General features: G+C 40.6%; 1 protein-coding gene across 1 annotated transcript in view; it reads left to right on the plus strand.

The window, feature by feature from the left end:
• TET2 (tet methylcytosine dioxygenase 2) overlaps positions 1-20,504 on the plus strand; it is an 87,646-nt gene that overhangs the window by 42,923 nt on the left and 24,219 nt on the right. The window contains exons 2-3 of the mRNA XM_024206559.1: positions 13,166-16,550; positions 18,282-18,372. Coding sequence (XP_024062327.1) covers positions 13,211-16,550; positions 18,282-18,372 — 3,431 coding nt within the window. The 5' untranslated portion in view covers positions 13,166-13,210. The remainder of the gene's footprint in view (positions 1-13,165; positions 16,551-18,281; positions 18,373-20,504) is intronic.

Raw genomic sequence — 20,504 nt, forward strand, 5'->3', positions numbered from 1 at the left:
AATTCCAAAATTTCCAGGTGTTAGGTACTGAAGGCCAAAATCCTTTTGTTGGGGGAAAGTCAGAAAACTGAAAGGAGGAAAATGGGGGACAGATGGTGCCCCTGTGTAGCACAACCACAGCTTCAGTCACCTCTGCAATTATCTGTATCCAGCAACTGGTTGATGACCCCCACTACCACCCTCTGGCATAACAATACTCTGATTTCTATCCATCCTCCCAACAGAGTTTAATATGTAGACACTGTGAATGTCTTTTCTTCCAGACAAATAATGATGATGGGGGGAATGGGGGCATGCCCCTAATAGCAGGAAGGGGGTACACACAGAGCCCCTGGATTTGGGGGAGGAGAATGGGGATATTGATAAAGAGGGAGAGGAGAGGGCACACATAGTCCTAGCCACGGGGGGAAGGGGTGGAGGAAGAGGGAATGGGAGACTCTGGAATAGTGAGGGAGGAAATGTGGGGTACACAGAATCCGGAAGACTGGAGAATCCTGATATGTTGGGAGGAAGGGTACACAGATCCCCCCGCTATGGGGAGAGGTGTGAATGGGGAGGCACAGAGTCCCTAGCATGGGGAGAAGGAGGATCACTCAGAACTGCTGGCATTGAGAGGGGAGGAAATATGGATCCTGGTATGGCAGGCGGGGAGTGAGAGAGACACAGAACCTCTGGAAGGGGTGATATTGGGGGGAGTTGCAGGGAGTCCATGACATAGAGGGGGATGTGAGGGTCGCACACAGGAGGCTTGTGGGTTGGAATTGAGGCATGCAAGAATCTACAATGTGGGCGACCTCTTATTGCTTAGTTACCCAAAGTTCATTAAACACTAGCTGTTGCTCAAAGACACTAATGTTTTTTAATATAAAGCCAAGAAATCAAAGGCATAGAACACAAGGTCCTGTTTTGCCTGGTTATCTTGGTGTAATATAAGATGGAAAAGGAGATTGTTGAAAAAAGTGGATGTAGCTCTGTTTGAATTGGCCAGTAAATGTGTGTTAATTAAAAAAGAAAAGGCTAGAAACAAAATGTATCATATTGGATCAGACAGAAACCAAGGCCCTAAACCTGCATTCTGATCCACAGAGGCAGACCCTTCCACCTGTGCAAATCCCCATTGATATCAGTTGGGTTTTGTATGAGCACAGGGGCCTAGTTTAATGCTTCCTACAACTTTGGAAAAGTTTTCATGTGGAGCCAGGAAGGGACACACTTCTTAGTGGTTTTACTCCTCTTTCTGCATTCCCTACTCCTTTTTTGGTTTGGCTTATTTATGGTAGCACCTGGAGGCCTCCACTAGGATCAGAGCCCCCTTGTGCTAAGCACTGTATATACACATGGTGAGAGCTATTCATACAAGCCACAGGGGATGGTCCCAGTGCGCTGGCTCCAGCCTGAGCCCAAATGTCTACACTGCAATTTCACAGCCCTGCAGCCTGAACCCCATGAGCCCAGGCCAGCCCCAGGTGTTTAATTGCAGTGTAGACAGACCCTATGTGACTCTCAGGGTCACCCAGGAAGTCATTCAACTAATCTATCCCAGTCCAGTGCTTTCAGCCACAAGACTCTCTCTCCAATGAGAAATGAGAGGAAAAGACCATTCTTTTTTTCTTCCTATTCCATGTGTGTGTCTAACATGGCTACCGTTAAGCCAAGTCATAGCTGTAGACAAAGTTAACATTTTCAAGAATGTTTTATAGAGACCCATTCAAGGCAATCTTTTCCCATGCAGTTGATCAAAAACAAAAAACAAACAAAAAAGACTACAAATGGAACTTAAATTGTTCCCTTTGTGTGGGACTTCTCTGTGGTATTTTCTCTCTTTTACTCAAAAGTAAGGAAATTGAACAAAAAAACAAAACCAACCCTGTTTGAATCAGAAGCTTATTCAGCACAGTAAACGTTTGAATTCTCCAACCCAAGTAGTCATGGAACATTTCAGTGTTTATGTTTTTTTCAAATAGTTAGCTATTCCTGTTAGTCTGCCTTTGCAAATGTGGTGCTCTGCCATGACAAACAGCAGCTAGGGAACAAGGCACTACACTGCACCAATTAAAATAAAAAATATCTTTCTCCTCAGAAAGAGCAACAGTCAGCAAATGAGGTTCCATGGGTCAGAGTAAGATGAGCAGTTTTGGGGAACGGGCTGTGGCAAGGGCTAAACATAGCAGAATTTAAAGACTAGGGCCCTGATTAGTAAAACATTTAAGCAAGTTTAACTTGAAGTAAATGAGATTTAAGACCATGTTTAAGTGCTTTGCTGAAGAGGGGCCCAGATCCAGGTATCCTTAATGATAATTTCACCTATATGAAGTCAGTTGGTATCCTATGTGAGTACTACAGTATTTGGCCTTAAATGTGACTGCTGAATAGCACACAACTCAGGAACCAGTCTAGTGAAGTTTGATACTTTAATTAGTTACAGTACATTCAGCAGAGAAACAGGTATTCAGCACACATGTGATATGCAGCCCACATAGTATTTATCAGTGAAATTCATGTATTTTGCATATCTGTATTCTTGATAAGGGTAAGGAGAAAAATGGTCATTATTGTAAAAACCTGAATCATCTCAGTACTTTTTTTAATGTATCTTGAGATAGAATACACGTGCTAAAGGATATGAGACTCATGCCGCTAACTGTTATATAGTCAAGATACACCTTTGGACTCTAACAAATTGCCATGAAAGAAAGTCGGACGACCACATTGGTTTAAAATCAACAGTGCAAGATTTTTTCCCTGCTATCCTCAATCCTGCTATGCACAATCAGTATAGCTTCTTTTTTTAAATACAAGTGGACTTCATTATGTAAAATAACTTTTATGATAAGTTTATAAACAAACACAGTTAACCAAACCAATAAATGCAGGACCATCATGATTCATACACCACAAACCAAAGCAAGAACATGATCTTTTTGCAGGATAGATTTACACTTGTTTGGGCAGGAGTGGGACTGTGTCGTTGATCAAACTGTGAAGTGCCATACACACCTGTAGGGATGTGTTAAATATACATTCCCTTATAAATATACTAATGTGCTCAACAGTAATGGTTCCAAGCAGTGTAACTTACAGCTGCGCTGCTGCAGTGTTTCTGATCATTTCCTGTATTTTTGTATGGGTCAAGAAAACCTGACCCTGAATACTGCTTATACTTTAATGCAAATACATGATTATTTTGTACAACTGGTCTTCAGAAATCTGCTGCACACATATCCATTTCTGTGAAAAAGTATTTCTCTTATTTTGAGCCTAGTAAACAACTATTGGGCTACCACTATGTAAATATTCATTAAGACCCCAAATCATTTGAGCATGTCCTTAAAAGTTAAAAAGAAGCTCTGGATGATGGACTAAGAAGTTCTGAAGAGGGATGATTGACAATGGCACATATGTATTTGCTTTTCATTATAACATGTCCCTTCTTTTTCATTGTCTTTTTGAATGGCATTGTCTTTTAGATAAGTTCATGGAGAATATGTCCATCAATAGCTATTAACCAAGATGGTCAGGAACACAATGCAATACTCTGGGTGTCCATAAACCTTTGATTTCCAGAAGCTGGGACTGGACGACAGGATGGATCACTCTGAAGCATCCAGCTGCGGCCACTGTCAGAAGACAGGATACTGGGCTAGATGAACCAGTATGGTTCATTCTTATGTTCTTAAGCACCCTCCATTTAAGGCCAGAAAATAGAGATCTCAGAGTCAGATCTAATCTTAAACCCCTCCATTTAGAGCTTTAGCCCGCAGGTTGCTAAGCACTCCAAAAAGCAGCTCACCATTCTCACGCCTATTGACTTTAATAGGAGTTGAGGAGATTCCGCACTTTTTAGGGCCACTCTCTCCCATTAATGTAGTGCCTAGCTCAACAGGCCCCTGAGCTGGTCTAGGCCTCCAGGAACTACCACGAGTAATAACTTCTACGAAGCATTCAGCACTTTGCAGAATTGTGCCCTTTAAAGTGCACAGTGAACCAGATTATTTTTCCCATTAAAATTTTGATGCTGGTCTGATTTGCTTTGGTTCCCCATATACTACTTTATTGCAAGTTAATTGCATGTAGCCCAGGGCAGATCTCTCTCATTTTTAGTCTTCCACATTTAAGCATAGCCAGCTTTCCAGAACATTTTCTTAGTCATCCATACCTATCATGAATTTTTAAGATATTGGTTGAAATGTTTTGGATTTATTACATATCAATTTAACACAAACATTTGTGAGCTAGATGAGGTTTTTATGATAGGTGGTCTGCTGGATTGTATAATGAGCAGATCAGCTCTTGTTGGCAATTTCCCCTCCCCCCACAGTGAAATTATTAGCTCATTTTGTCATAATCAACCTGGCTAGCCATCATATTTTTAGGAAATCCAAAATCTAATGTCCCTTTATGCATTTGACAGCAGTATGCATTTCAATTTAAATGGCTACACTGAACATTTAGTATCCTGATGACTGTCTCTCCCCTCCCCGTCTTTCCATTTTTTAAGAAAAAGCAGCTGTTCATTTTCCCAAAGGCTCTATAGAAGTTATATTACCAAATGCAGATTTTTTTTCTTTTGAGCTAAACCAGTTGTAAGTGTTGGAGCTTAAAGCCTGACTACTCTCCTCCCTGTCCCTACCTGCCTTTAAAAATAAAAAAGAAAAAGAAAAAAACCCCCACAAACCTAAAGATTGCTGCTGGCGTGATAAGGAACAGCTGTGGTATGAAACTGCATACAATTACAGTTCTTTCAGGACTGGAACACAACAGCTTTAAGCACACACATGCACGCACACACACTTCTCTCTGGAATTTCACTAATACACGCAAGACATTCCTTAAACTTTTTACTTTAGCCGAAGACCGTATTTATCAGACTTCAAGCTTGAAGCCCAGTCCTGCAAACACTTATGATAGTGCTTACAACCATGAGGAGTTCCACTAGGCCTTGCTGGTGGTATCTGTATATTTAAATAAGAAAAAACAAAGTTCATCTGCTGCCCTTTCATGGAAGAGCTAAGAGGGATGGATGGATGAAGTAATTTAATTATTATTTAGTTGCTTTTTTCTTTTGACTTATAATTACTTGATAAACTCAAGATATTTCTCCAAGCTCAGACTTTTCAGCTAGAAGAATCATCAGAGTTTAATTCAAACCCAGCACAACACTCAAGTCTTTGCCGAAGATATATATATAATAAAATTTGACCTCAGTGTCCTGAAACAAGTAGCACTACTGCTTAAAAATGATGAGCTTTGTAATTCACACTGCTTCTTTGTGCACCAGAAGTTTGTCCACGTCCCGGACAGAGAATAATCAATTAGGGAAATAGCATTTTGTGACTCCTGGACAGAATATGAAGCAAACTTTGTAGAAAACTGACAAAAGTTTGTGTAGCTGTGTTTTGTTTTAATTTAAAATTTGATATATGCTTTTTTTAATATCCCAAAATGTCTTAAGTCCTTCACTAATACTTCAGCCATTTAAAATTCTCTTAAATCCATGTGGGCTATTGGAGGCCTTGGAAGATTATGAGCTGAATTGAGTTGGCAGTGAATGGCAGCCTGCCAGAATGAAGAAAGGCTGACTGTTTTCAAAGCTTTGAAAATATTTTAAAAGTAGTGCCAGAGAGGAGTACTGAAGTTCCCTATAGAACTGTATAAATATCACCGTTACGAGGATCTACTGTTGGAGCCTAAAAGCCTTAATTACAGTTAAAACACAATCTGCTATTTTTCTCCTCTTTTAGTTAGTTCTCTATCTCTTCATGCTGCATCTTGCCATAAAGAGTACATTTTAACATGGGAAAGAATGTGCTTTGAATCATAGGCAATTGAAGGAAGGCCAAAATGTCAGCTCATTCTGGGATTCTAACCCATAACCTTTGTCAACACAGTAGTGCTGAATTTTTATGCTGTTCTAGAAATCGGTGGCTTGAGTGAAGCTTAACTTTAAGACAATACCTTTAAATAGACTTCCTGTCCATAAAGACTACTCTTTTTCCTGGTTCACCACTAAGGCAGTTTCCATAAAAAGGCCAGCCACCTGTCTCCCTCCAACTTTTTTCCTAAAACCATTCCAACCAAATGTTTCAATTTGGCTTCTCAGTGTCAGTTTCTTACTAAACTGTTGCAGAGGTTTAAAAGGCAATGAAAATAAAACAAGTTGTGTGTACTGGAGTAAGCTGAGTGTAAAGGAGAACTCAAAAAATTGTCAGAATGCTGTAGGAGCATTCTGGTGTCCGTGGCTTTAACTCCAAACTTGGATTAGTACAATATCTTAGTTAATGGCCTTCCAGAAAAATAAAAATAAAATGGGGCTCCAGCTCCTGGGAAAAAAAAAAAAAAAAAAACTATTGCCAGAATGTTAACCTCAGAAAACAAGGTTTCCATATTCCTACAGTCCTGAGGGAGTCACACTGTGGCTCCTTGTTAAATATTGATGTAACTTGAAAATTGCTTCTTTTGACATATAATTAGTGCACAAGTTGGGATTTATGCTGGTTTTCTTTGAGATTGGTCGATGCCTGAGATCTTCTTAAACTAGTGTATTGGCTAGTCCAAAAATAAGATCAAGACTTTGGACCAAATTCTCTTTTCCAATCCATATTATAGTCTCCAGAAGCTGAAAATGTCATGTAATTGAATGGATAACAATATCCATACCAAATATTTGCTCCTAAGGTGTTTTGCTGTCCTCCAAAAAATGCTGTTCCTCAGTTCCACATGTCCTCTGCATTTCTGGTGGCAGAGCTCCACGAGAGGGTGTGTTTTCCTAAACTGTTCGTATTTTACTGTTTGAAAAGGGTGGATCTAGAAACAATTTAGCAAGCATCAATTACAATTGACTTGGGACGGGATACATTATTCCTTAGTGCTTCCTCAGATGCTTAGTTACTATAGAACTTTCTGCTGAAAAAGTGGTTCAAATACAAAATCTAAAACAAGGCAATTAGATGAATTTTGATAGTCCATGAGGGATTTGGGGCCCAGAAATCCATGGATAGAATATGCTGAACCACGTGTTTGTGTATGTATATTCATTCTGTTGCATTGATGAGAGAGATAAATATTGTTATTTTTAATTATTTTGGGTTCCAAAGCCCATTGGAGTCAATGAAAACCTCAAGGGTTCTGCAGGCTTCTTTTCTATCACACAGTTTGTTCGTTGTGCACACGAGACCACTGAGGAGATAGCAAGATGATTTTCACTGCGATACCATCAATATATGGATGACATGAGGCTTATAACTAATCTAGATGATGTGATGTATCTGTTTTTCCAAGTGCTTGACTGAGATGGGAACTTGCATGAAAATGTTGCTCAATCGAGAGAAGTCAAGGGTGATGCTAGTAGGTTGGGGTATGTTGGTGGCATCTTGAGGGTGTGGAGGGTCTGGTGCCTGCCCACATTTCTTTTGAGGAAGTTGTCAAAGAGCTTCATTGCTTGGTGAGTTTGGATCTGACTGCTTTTGGATTCTCAGCGGGTGCTGGTGGTCAAAAGCACCACTTTTTCATCTGTGAAGGCAACTGTGGTCATTTCCTCAGATATACAATTTATCCATGCCGTTGTTGCTTATAGATTACAATAATCCATTATGATGTACATAGGACTACTCAAGGACCACACAGAAGTTCAAACTGTGGCTGCTTGACTGCTTGGAAGCACTACCTTCAGGGATAATCTTGCATCAAGACTCTGAAAATTGCATTAGCTTATCTACCCAGATGAATTCAGGAAAAAACTCCCATTGGCTTCAAGAGCTTTTCGCCCAAGTAAAGACTTCAGGATTTAGCCCATGGTTTGTAATGGTTTATGATGTTACAGAGAAGGGCTGTTTTGAGCTTTTTTCCTTTCTTTGCTGAAATTCAGAAATTGTTACTTCTGTAGCTTCTTTCAACCAGAAGACTCTCAAAGTACTTTACAAACTAGATAGAGGCATGAGGTTGCCCACCACTGAAATTCAGCCACTTCTGGGGGTAGGATAGGCTACTGTTTAATTGTGCACAGTAACACTAAACAAGTTAAGTCAGGAAGTGAGCCTACTATTGTATTCAGTTGATATTAGAAAGGGAATTAAAGTAGGCAGAATTTAACTACCCAAACTGGAATTTGGCCAGGGCACTCAGGCTAGGTCTACACTACAGCGGGGTTCCGACCTAAGATATGCAACTTCAGCTACGTGAATACCGTAGCTGAAGTTGCGTATTTTAGGTCGGCTTACCTGGTGGTGAGGACGGGGGAAAGCCGACCGCTGCCGCGCTGCCGCCGACTCCGCTGCCGCCTCTTGTCGAGGTGGATTTCCGGAGTCGACGGCAGAGCGATCAGGGATCGATTTTACCGCGTCCTCACGAGACGCGGTAAGTCGATCCCCGATAAACCGATTGCTACCCGCCGGATCGGCGGGTAGTGAAGACGTAGCCCTAGATAAACAGAAACTCTTGCAGAAACTGCCATGGGAATTTAATGACTGCAAATGATTTAGACCTGTTTCATCCAAAAGTGTCTAGCAGTACAGTGACCCAAGCATCATGCTGGGGCAGGGCAGTAGTTTAATACTGACATAGAAGGGACTGTCACACCATTGCTATCATTTGTAGTTCCTTGACTTTTACTTTGTGTTCTCCCATCCAGCTACTGACCAAGTCCAACCCCATTTATGTTTGAAATCACAGCCCAAAGAGGTCTGGCTGCATAAATACACGGTGAATGGCTGGGCTATCAGCAAGTCACCCTGGAGAAGATGCAGTGTGTTCTCTGCTCTGTTTCTAGTTGATATGGACGGGCTATAGTACCACCCATCTTAATTCTGTCAGCCAGCAAGTGTTCATGGACATCCTAACAGAGAACAGTCACTGCTCTTCCTAATAGGATTCTGGCCAGCCCTTGTGGAAGTGCCAAAGGAGAGGGGAACTCACCCCAATTTTCTTCCTACTCCTGCTGCACTAGATGTATGTACAGGGGCTGGTTAGAATCTGATCATGGATGTTTACTCAAGCAAACTTCTTTGCATTCACAAAGTCCCTAGCTACCACATCAGCACACTACAAATAGTTAATAAAATAGGAACCTCAGGAATTGGCTCAAAATAGAGAAGTTATCAAAAGAGAGCAAATCAAGATAACTAAGGTTACTTTTGACCAAAAAATAAATATATATATGTTTTTCCTGTCATCAAATTGTACATGAGTGACTCTTATGTATTCTGTGCTCAAGAAGATTGCAGGAGCACTCCAAAGAGGCATGTACACATCTTTTAAAAAACAAAACCAAACCAACAATAATATACTTCTAACTCCTTATCTCTCATTTGTGCCCCGTATGTGGCAAGAAATACATGTATGTCCCTGGATACTTCAAGAAGTCAAACAGTGGTGGGCAGAATTACAACTTGGTGGAATGTGAGATGCTGATCCATTTCCACAGTAATGTGCTATTTTTAAGTCATGCATCATGGCATCTTCAAAGAGGCCAGTCATAATTATGATGGATTAGACTGCAGAGTCAGTCCTAGATGCAGTAATTGTTTCACAGATGCTGCTGATGTGACTTGAATTTCTAATAAATTATGGCTGGGGAAAAATATGTAGAGCTGCTAAGTGTATTGGCTCTAACAACTATTACTGGAGGAGAAAAAATAAACTACTATCCATTAGTAAAGGTGAGTTTTCTTTAAAAGAAATGTAGTTCACCCCACCACAAATGTAAAAAGACCACAGAGTCCAGATTTTGCAGCCGTAAACAATTCTATTCAACAGTAGCATCTAAAGCACATGCATGGTGTACTAGCTGAAATAAATACCAGAGGTATGCCATTGCTTGGTATTTCCTAACTTTAAATTGCATTACAAAAAATTACTGTGATTTGTCTGAGCACCTTTTATAGTTTGTAATAAGACGAGATTCAGGAGGATTGTGAATAACTGAGTTTAGACATGGGGAATCAAGAGTAAGGCAAAGTAACCCCAATCCTACAGTTATTCTGAAGAAAGGAAGTGTGAGGCTTTTTAAACCAATGAGTCCATACTAGGCTTTGAAGAGTCAAATGGTTTAATCCTGCTTTGGATTGCCTTCCACCACCTCCTTTTATGCTGGAGCCAATCAGAATCCAAGGGATTGGTTGATTTGTAGTGTGAGGCTTTTGAGAAGCCTGTGAAGAGTGCATGTATTTTTTGTCATATAGTAAGGAAGGAAATACGTGGCTTTCAAGGATCATGAGTTTCCCTCCTGAGGAGCAGGCACACTTTGCACGAAGGTTTGCATGCTGAGTTTAGATACAGGCCACACACTCCTCAAGTATGGAGGCTCTTTTATCCATCAACAAAACACAGAGCAAAAGGAGCTTTTGAAAACTTTTAACAAGAGTTAAACTTTACCCTCTGTGATAAAGTAGAGTTCAACCACCAGTGTTAAAATACTGATATGCTTTGAGGACAATGGAGAGGATTCCTCTGGCTCAGTCACACAGACTAATACCTTGTTTTGATAGAAATAAAAAATAATCTGATAGGGCAGTGTTAATTACTGTTCCTTTGTACTTTGCTCAGAATACTGTGTCATTTAGCAGCTTACACACTCATCTTTCACCTCTGAGAGTTGTTGTTCAGCTGCAAGCTAAGGTATCAAAAGACAGCAGGTAGGGAATGAAAGGGAAGGAATTTCAGGTTAGGGTGAATGTTTCTTTCACCCCATTGGGAAGGAATGTAATTCTGCAGCATCCTTTACTTTGCATTTTTATTTCAAAGAACTATATGGAATGAGAGGAACTTAGAAAGTTTCCCTGATGTGCCAGTCTAACAGCGATGTCTATTGTGCTTTGGAATAGTCTCCCCAGGAATGCCTTATCACCTGGGACTCTTAAAGCTAGCCAGGCCAAGATGCTGGAATATATATTGTACACAGAAGAATCCTGCTTTATTAGGGGGGCAGACTAGAACTGATCTTCTCCATCTCTAGTTTCTGTTTTTCAAATTACTTTATAAACTCACTTTGTTAGAGGTGGGGTTTTGGGAAGCAATGTGACCCTAGCATATTTTCCTTGTATAAAGAATAATCCGAGCACACCGAGAAAAGGGTTAAAAGCACATTTAAGAACTAATGAGGGGGTGTGGTTATCGTATGTCCAGCTGTCCAGTTTTGACTAGCATGCACCTGTGATGCTTCGATTGTCCCTATTTTGAAGTCAGCGCCCTGAACAGAAAGGGAATCCCAGTAATCTTATATAATGCTATCAATTCTGCTTATAGTAATTTTACATGGCCCCAAGAGCAATTCTTATTTAAAGAGCGTTTCTGAATTCTATTACTCACTTGAGCTTAGTAAGGCAATAATACCCTGGAATTCAGTGCACATTGTATAAATTAGGTGTAATTTGATATTGTAAAAAAATTAGAGGATAAATAATCCTGTTCTGTGCTCTTGGAGGCAAATCTACTATGATAGGAGAAATTTTCAAATGTAATAGTCCTCTCTGTGGAGTGGTAATATCAGCCACTTGTGAGGCTCAAGCTTGCTTAGCAGACCAAGCAAGTATGAATTAATAATAGAGAGCCCTTCATATTCCCTTTCTATGCAAACTAGAAGTAATGTCTTCATTGCAAAAATTTCCCTGAGTCAAAATTTTTACCTTAGACTCATTTGTACCTTTAGTACGTTATGTATTTATTATTTGCCTCATTTTCCTAACTTTCCCAATCCTTCCAACATCTGCAAGGTGCTCTGCCAGTCTGTCTTCTGTCATTTGGGCTGGTGGAGAACGATAAAACCAACAAAGAACAAATTCTGGAGAGAGTTCAACAACAGCTTTCTCTACGTTTTCTGTCATTCTGAACCTTCAGTTGATCTGCCTAACCAGAATTGGACAGTTGTTGGGTGGAATTTGTTCACTACACCCTGGCAGCACTTTTATCCAATGTGAAACCTTTTTTATATAAAAGGTAAATATTTTATTGAATATTAAGATATTTATTGAAGAGAAGAATTTCCAGACAACCCAATTCAAATCCAAGACACTCAGATTTTAGGCTTTGCTGCGAAACAAAAACAAAAATACAAATTCTAAAGGCATACTCACAGGCTGCATTCATAATGTCAAGCAAGTACAGTCTGTTGCATATGAATACCATGATTTTAATTTTTTTCCTTAAATAAATGCATCATGGTAATGTTGGTACTGTAACAATAATGAATGAGTGTAGGGATTCCAGTGGAGAGAAGTCAGTTTTTGTTTTGTTTTCTCATGCCTGTATTTTGCTAAGGGTGAGATCTTTGGAAAACCAACTTTAAATGACCTTGTCAAACAGCTGACAAGTAAAGGGGCGGGGGTACCTCTCTAACCAGCAAGCTTGGTGGCAATAATCCTTCAAATCAGACAAAAGAGGCTTGGCATCCTATAATCAAATAACAGGATTAGCTCTAAGTCTGGGAACTACAGTTTCTGCATGATTTTCCACCTTACTTGGAAGAAAAATCATTACAGAAAAGTACAGGCAAAGAGTATGCAAGCAGTAAATACTTATATTTTCATTAAAAAATGATTATTAGTCATGCAAGAGATTTAGCGTTAAGATAAGTATATTTCTGTTTGAACAGCATTTTCTCATCCCCAGTTTATTTTTGCATGCCCTTTTCTATACTAATCTGAGTTTCTCACCTGTGCATCCAGTGTTAGGAACTTACATGGTGCTGAAAATGTTCTTATCAAGTTTGAAAACACACTTGAACTAATCGTGTGCTGAACTTTAGAAAGCATGTCAAATTAAAATGTGAACTAAGACAGTATTTTGCTATAAAGTATAATGGTTTCAAGTTAAGAAACCAAGCATTTTTCCTGCATTTTAAAAGCAGGTCCGTCTAGTTCAGTTTCACTCTGCTTGCATACCACCATCAGCTTCACATGTTCAGGCCCAATCTGATATTGTTTCAGTTCAAATTTTATCCTTCATTTATTAAAAATAAATCATACTGCAGCATGAAAAAATGACACTTTATAATACCAAAGTCCAATGCTACTGAAAACACCCTCAGAAAACATTGGGAGACCACTGTAACGTGGCATGCTGTGCATAGATAAGTCAGGAGGGCAGATGCTCAAATATTGTGTCTGGTCAGTGATTTGATCTGTATCAAATAAAACTAAACTTACACCCTTTTCCCTCCCTTTTTCTCTTTCAGATACGTTAAAAGGGCAGCCTTGTGGATGGCCCCGGAGCAGGCCAGATGGAACAGGATAGAACCAACCATGTTGATGGCAATAGATTGAGCCCATTTTTAATACCACATCCTTCTCATGTTTGCCAGGTGGAGCCTTTGTCAGTGAAGCTGCAGAATGGAAGTCCACTAACAGAGCGAACCCATGCTGAAGTAAATGGTGACCATAAGTGGCTACTTTTTAAGAACAGCTATGGAATACCTCACGTGAAGGGAAAGCCAAATAACCGTACCAGCCCTGACCTCCTACAGGAAAAGAGAGTGTATTCCAAGTATATGCAAAATGGTGGGATAAAACGCACTTTTAGTGAGCCTTCTCTATATGGCCTTCATCAGAACAAGAAAATTAAACAAGATGAAGAGGTAAATGGCGAAAAAGATGAGCCAGGGGAAAACAATGAAAAACCAACTGTCTGCAATTCATGCAATGAGAAGGAATCTGTGAGTTTTACTGGACAAGAAAATGCAGCTTCTTATTTTATACAGTCTTCAAGATACAACTGTGATGGTTCAGAAAATCCTGAAGCTCTCCAGATTCAGAATGAGCAAGAGAGGGAAAACATTAATTGCCACAACAAGAACATTGTCTTACTACTTAAGAACAAGGCAGTGCCAATGCCTAATGGTGCTACAGTTTCTGCCTCTTCCATGGAAAACATGCATGGTGAACTCCTGGAAAAAACACTGTCTCAATATTATCCAGACCATGTTTCCATTGCAATGCAGAAAAACACATCTCACATAAATGCCATTAACAGTCAGGCTACTAATGAGTTGTCCTATGAGACAACACATTCATCCCATACCTCAGGGCAGATCATTTCCCCACAGACCTCAAACTCTGAGCTGCCTCAAGTGCCAGCTGTAGTGGCTACTGAGGTCTACAATATGGAAGACTCCAGTAAACCACCTGTATTACCAGGTAGCTATTCGCTTCAGAAATCGGAGCTACAGCAACAAAACCTAGGCTATGATACACAACAGTTACCCATAGGAAACGATAGTGTTCATGGAAATATGGGGCGGGCACCCAACCAAGGTCTCTCTCTAAGTTCCAGCAGTAATCTGCAAGCTCACAACAATAGCCTGGAGGGGGTTTCAGAGCAAGCAGAAAAAAATGGTGCTTTGTTTAAAAAAATGGTGCACAACTCAATGTCTAATAAGGATTCCTTCACTCCTCCTCCTGCTTCTGCTCCTCCCCCAGCTCCAGAAAAGAACAGCACTCTGTCCATTGCGGTTACAGAAGGACATCACCCCTATGACAACAGAAATGTTGAAACTCTTTCTATAGAAGTGAAGAATGAAGGGCAGCAGGAGGAACTGATATCCAAGAGTCCTGACCTTGCCCAGCAACAACCTAACTCTCAACAGAAGCTTCCACAGAAGCCTGAGGTGTCACAACAGGGTGGCAGTGAAAGTGATCTGCCAGCTGCCATGATGACCTCCATTCAGCAATGCACAGAAGAAATAAAGCCAACATCAGAACCTCACATCCAAGATCTGCAGGTAGTCGGGAACAATGGAGAGTTGCAGCAACACTATCAACAGCCCCTGGGACAAAAAGAACATGAGATCCCTCCTGAGAAAGGAAAAGACCAAGCAAAACAGCAGCCTCAACATTATCCAAAACCAGGTTGGATAGAATTGATTTCCACTCATTTTCACCATAGAGATTCCCCCCAGAAGCCCAGTGAGGCTTTATTGAGGTCAATTCTCCAGTTCCAGCCAAATCCAAAGGAACAGATGCATTCAAACCAGTGTACTGGGAATCCTGAGGCATTAAAAGAGCCTTCAGGACAGTCCCATAGCCAGAAAATAATACAACAGGAACAAATGCCTCAACTGTACAAAAGCGAGGCAGCACCACTGCTAGCCCATCCTATAGCTGAGCAGCAGCTGCAGTTCCAAAAGCACTCTCCCCAGCCACAGCTCACAAAGATGAATTCTCTGGTGAAGTCCTATGTGCAGCAACACCATACGCAGCAGCTTCATTTCCAAGCAAGACAAGAACAACAAACTGAGCCGCCTTTGGGGCAGTACTTGAATCTCCAGACAACAGAGAATGAACAGTTCTTACATTCAAACATTTTACAACAGATGTTGCAAAAACAGGCGCAGCAGACACAAGTGTCACGCAGTCCCCAGTTAACCCCAAATCACCACCAGCAGCAAGCCCTGCAAAGGAAAAGCAAAGAAGTGTCTCAGACCTTTTCCCATTCCCAAAGTGACAGTGAACAGCAAATAGATGGGGCATCCTACAGTCAGCTTAAACGAGAAGAATGTTTTCAAACTGAGAATAAGTATATAAAACCAACTGAGTTCCCTCATAACCCTCAGCTTGGACTAGAGCAGGAACAAAGTAGCAACAGTAAAACTTCCCTTTACAATCAGATTCTGAAAACAAATACTAATCTGCAGCATCCTGGCTGTATGCACTTGGTTTCTGAGAAGAAGGAAAACACCATAAATGCTGAACTCTTTGGAGTAAACAAAATGCAGGACTTGCAACATATGCAATATTATCCAAATAGTATGACCCCAAAGCAAGAAGGGCATCATTGCTTTCAAGAACAAGAGCAACAAACTCAACAGGCTTCAGTTATACAGCGACCACTCCAACAACCAGAGGGATGTGGTAGAAATTTGAAACAAGATATGTCCAGCCAGCAAGCTACACCGATTCAGCAAAGGTACTTACCACACAGTCAACAAACTCTCCCACAAGACCAGAGAGGGTGTCACCTTCAGGCTCAACCCCACAAGGATTTTCAAAACCATGCTGCTCTCAGGTGGCATCTCTTACAAAAGCAAGAGCAGCAAATACACCAACAACCCAAACCTGAAATTTGTCCCAGTGTGATGCGCAAGCCTATAAAAGTTGAGGCTGGCTCAAAGTCTAATATCTGCATGCATCTATCAACTGGACAGCTGGAAAACAAAACATGGAAAAAAACAATTAAACAAGAGAATCAGCACTTCAGTTGTGAGAACATGCAACAAAAGAGTATCATTGAGACAATGGAACAGCAGCTGAAACAGATTCAGGTCAAATCACTGTTTGATCACAAAGCTCTTACTATCAAATCACCTAAGCATGTGAAGGTTGAAACAGCAGGCCCTATCACTATCCTATCAAGAAATTCTATTGCTGCAGAATTTGACAGCCACACCACAGCCTTAGATCAACAAGCTATTCCTTCTGCTGAAAAAACCCCAACTAAAAGAACAGCTGGATCTGTTCTAAATAATTTTTTAGAGTCACCTTCCAAGTTATTGGATACTCCTGTAAAAAATTTATTGGACACACCTGTCAAAACCCAATATGATTTCCCATCATGCAGTTGTGTTGGTAAGTGACAAGAAATGTACTAAAAATACATTGTTAATTCACAATTAGGACGGTGACTTTCAAAGTTGTTGGGGTTTTGTTTGGTTTGGTTTTATTTTGGGTTGATTTTTGAGAATGCCAGCAATTAGCAAGGGAGAGTTTCAGTTTCTTTCCAGCAACACTAGTTTTTACACTAAAAATAGAGCACCACCATATGTTTGTTACAAAGCAGTTATCTGTCTGGTTTGTGTGCTAGTACATTAATGTATGGCATACAAATCTAATATAAAGTAGATTCTTCAATCTGTTTATCTCTTTGTATCCAGTCTCCTTCAGCGCAGGCATATATTATGCAAACACATCTGATAAAAAGATCAGCTTCACAATTTAATTTGATGCAGTATTATTTAAGTCAAGGTTGGAGATATTGATTGCATGAAAGATGTCTTGGGGCCAATACCTGAGATCCTCACTCCATTTTTACTCAGATACACAGTCAAATTACTGAGCGTTTGACTGAGTAAGGGCTGACTAAAACAGAGGGTTGGATTTTGCATGACCCTTTACATAGGTGCCTTCTTCCTTTCTTCCCTTCCACGCCCCTGGTAATGACCAGTGTAAGGGCCAAGCGGAACTTCAGTCACTGTGCTTTAGGAAGCACAGGGACTGCTCCATCTCTGCTCTCCTCCAAGAGGCTGCAAAGGGGCAAGTCCATGGATCCCCTCCCACTCTGCACAGAGCAGGACTGGCACTGTAGGAAGAGCAGAAGTGTAGTAGCTGGCATGCTCCTTTTCATTCTGCCACACACACACACACAGCCTGCCCCAGGATATAAAGTTGAAATATAGTTCTCTACAAATGCAAAGTTAATCTTTCCCCCCTTCTAAAATGTTTTGAGTTGAATCTCAGGAAAACTAACACAGGGCGGAAGGGAAAAAGTACTGTAGTGCATTACCATACTGCAAGGAGAAATATAAAACTGGAAGCTGGTTTCTTGTTTCTCCTTGCCACACTTTGAGAAATCTTGTAGAAATGGAATGGGGAAATCAAAACTCTGCATTTGTAGTTTTAACTTGTCACTGATACTTACAGAGTAGATCACCCTGCATTTTCACATAATGGATATATTAAGATAATTTCTCCAATGTATTCGGCACAAAGAGGCTTTTCTTCAACATCTAGCATTCATCTCAGCTTTGCCCCAGTCTACCCCACCCCTTTTTCAGCTAATACAGCAATTGTGAACTCAACAAGAAGAGTCCGCTCTCCACTCAAGCTGTGTTTAACTTTAGGGGCCACATTTTCAAGCCTTAGGTGTATAAGTTACACATACATGCAAAAAACAGATACTTGATAGCCCCCTGAAATGATGTTTGACAATGTGACCACAAAAGTCCTCCCTTCTAAATACTGGGGTGAGAAATCACTGTTCAGTAACTACTGGGAAATGCTAATTTTTAATTTCACTGTAACTGCAAATATAAAACAAGCATTTATGCTTGCAAAAGGTACAATGGCGTGCAATATCTACTTGCACACATTGTCACCCATTATACATGTGTAAATTCATGTTTTGCAAATACACTTGGGCATAATTTGTGGGCCTACTTTAGACATGTATGTGTGAAAGTTTGGCCCGCAAAAATTCATAACAGGGTCTTACCTGGCCAGCTGTGGGTAAGCTTTGCAATGCAATTTCTTATATTAAATAATTATGCTTTAAAGCAATAACCTTTATTTTATTTTAAACAGAGCAAATTATTGAAAAAGACGAAGGTCCTTTCTATACCCATCTAGGAGCCGGTCCTAACGTGGCAGCTATTAGAGAAATCATGGAAGAAAGGTAATTAGCGCAAAGGCACAGGACAGATTAACATTTATCCTTTTGTGTATGTCAGAATTTTTCCAGTCTTTGCACGTAAAGAAGTAAACAATTGCAAATGGAGTAATTATTTGTAGGCTTAGCTACTCCAGTGTTGCCAGCTTTACGTACTGTGCTATTCACCAGAGAGTCACAATATTTGACAGGGCTAATAGTCTGCTGGCTGGCACAGGCTGCCCACTTTGAGACAGATGCCAGCAAACCCAAGCGGGGACAAGTATTCATAAGCCTGCCAAGCAAGTGTTGGCTATGGCTGCAAAAGCAGGCATAGACCTGGTATTCCCAGTGGGGGATGCACATGCCAAGATAGGAAGAAGATGGAGGGATGAGAGCACCGAAAAGCAAACTTCAAGCAAAATGTTATATACAAAAAGACTTCAAATGACTTAATCCTACTCACTTTCTTCCTGCAATGTGTTCAGTTATAATAATGGGAGCAAAGTAAGATTTGGTCCTGACACTCAATAAGCAATTCTTTAGCAAAACATCTTCCCTTCCATTATATGAAGAGAGCATTATTCAGATTGATAGAATAAATTATATATCACAGGATACTGCGTTACTAGTATTCTCCAGATTACCAGCAAAACAAATGCTTAGGATACGTATATAATAGTTATATAGAGATGTGGGTCATTTATATATTACATAAATGTAAAACACTGCTAACATTAATAAGGTGTTAAAGTGGAGAACTCCAGCATACAACAGTAAGGTTCTGCAGCCACTTGAAAACTGCCATACTGCACAGCCCATATGTGCATAGACACTATGTGCCAAATCCTGAGGTCCTCACTCTGCTGTCTCTCTGTTTTTACTTACTCCATACCCAGGCTATTTGAAGTTTGCTTGAGTAAGGACTGTAGGATTTGGACCTGATCTATTGGGGCCAGATTGAAGCTAGCAGGTGAACAGGGGAATGGTACAGTATAAGGAGCTTCTTTCCCCTGCGACTCCTGTGCAGGGCTGGCTCCAGCTGCAGACCTTGCACTAGCCCACGTACTTCTGGCTAGCATGGTAAGCAGCATTAGCAACTCTAACAAGGAAGTGTGATGCTGGCTGGTTCATGCCAGGGTCCCAGGCCTCACTTGGAAACTGACAAATACATAGCTGACATCAATCTGGCTCACTGGTGCGTTAGTATTGTTAAAATAGGTATTAGAATTATAAAAATGTGATTACTGTTTAGACTGTATTGAATGCTTGTAAGTTCCTGCATGCATTAATCATCATTAATTAGAACATCTGTGTCCCATATTGTAAGGTAATATTTGATCGTTGTATTATAAGCCTCTGTGACTGTGTATATCACCAGACAAGAGAGATGTTAACTAATGTAAAGTGCTGATCTCCAACAGAAGGTGTTACATCCTGGCCAACAAGGAAGGCCTCTCAACTCCAGACAAACTATTGTGGAACATTAAAGAGGACAAAAAACTTTGTGCCCTCCCCCCCAATGAAGATGAGACATCCAGGTGCCTCCCATCAGCTGAGTTTGCAGCTGAAAGGGCAAGGGGGAAGGGAATAAAAACCCCTAACAAGAAGGAACTATATCTTTATGCTGCTTGGACTCTGGAGGACAAGGATGACTGGGCATAAGAAAAAAGATCCCCAGTGCTTAGTCTGGGTTAGCCCTAAAAGACATCTAGAGCTTGCTTATTATAGAAGCTTCTATTACTTTTTAAAAGTTAAGATTGGAACTCATTTGTGTCTATATATATTTACGTGCTTTAACCTTGTAAATAACTTTCTTGTTTCCTTTCCTATTTAATACATTTTTAGGCAGTTTACTATAGGATTGGCTACAAGCGTTGTCTTTGGTGTAAGATCTAAATTGTGATTGACCCGGGGTAAGTGACTGGTCATTTGGGACTCGGAGCAATCTCTGGTGTAAGGGATCATCTGCCATAAAGGCAACTCACCTGGGTGGCAAGACAGATCGGAGTACCCAAGGGGACTGTCTGTGACTCCATGTTAAGGCTGTTATAGTGCCTCAGGAGTTCACACTTGATAACTGGTTGGTGAAATCTGAGTAAGGAACTCACAACCAATTTGGGGTTTGTGCCTTGTTCCCTAACAGTCTGCCCTGTGAT

Source organism: Terrapene carolina, unplaced genomic scaffold (assembly GCF_002925995.2).
Source record: "Terrapene carolina triunguis isolate 2854851 unplaced genomic scaffold, T_m_triunguis-2.0 Scaffold706, whole genome shotgun sequence".
NCBI classification, from domain to species: Eukaryota; Metazoa; Chordata; order Testudines; family Emydidae; genus Terrapene; species Terrapene triunguis.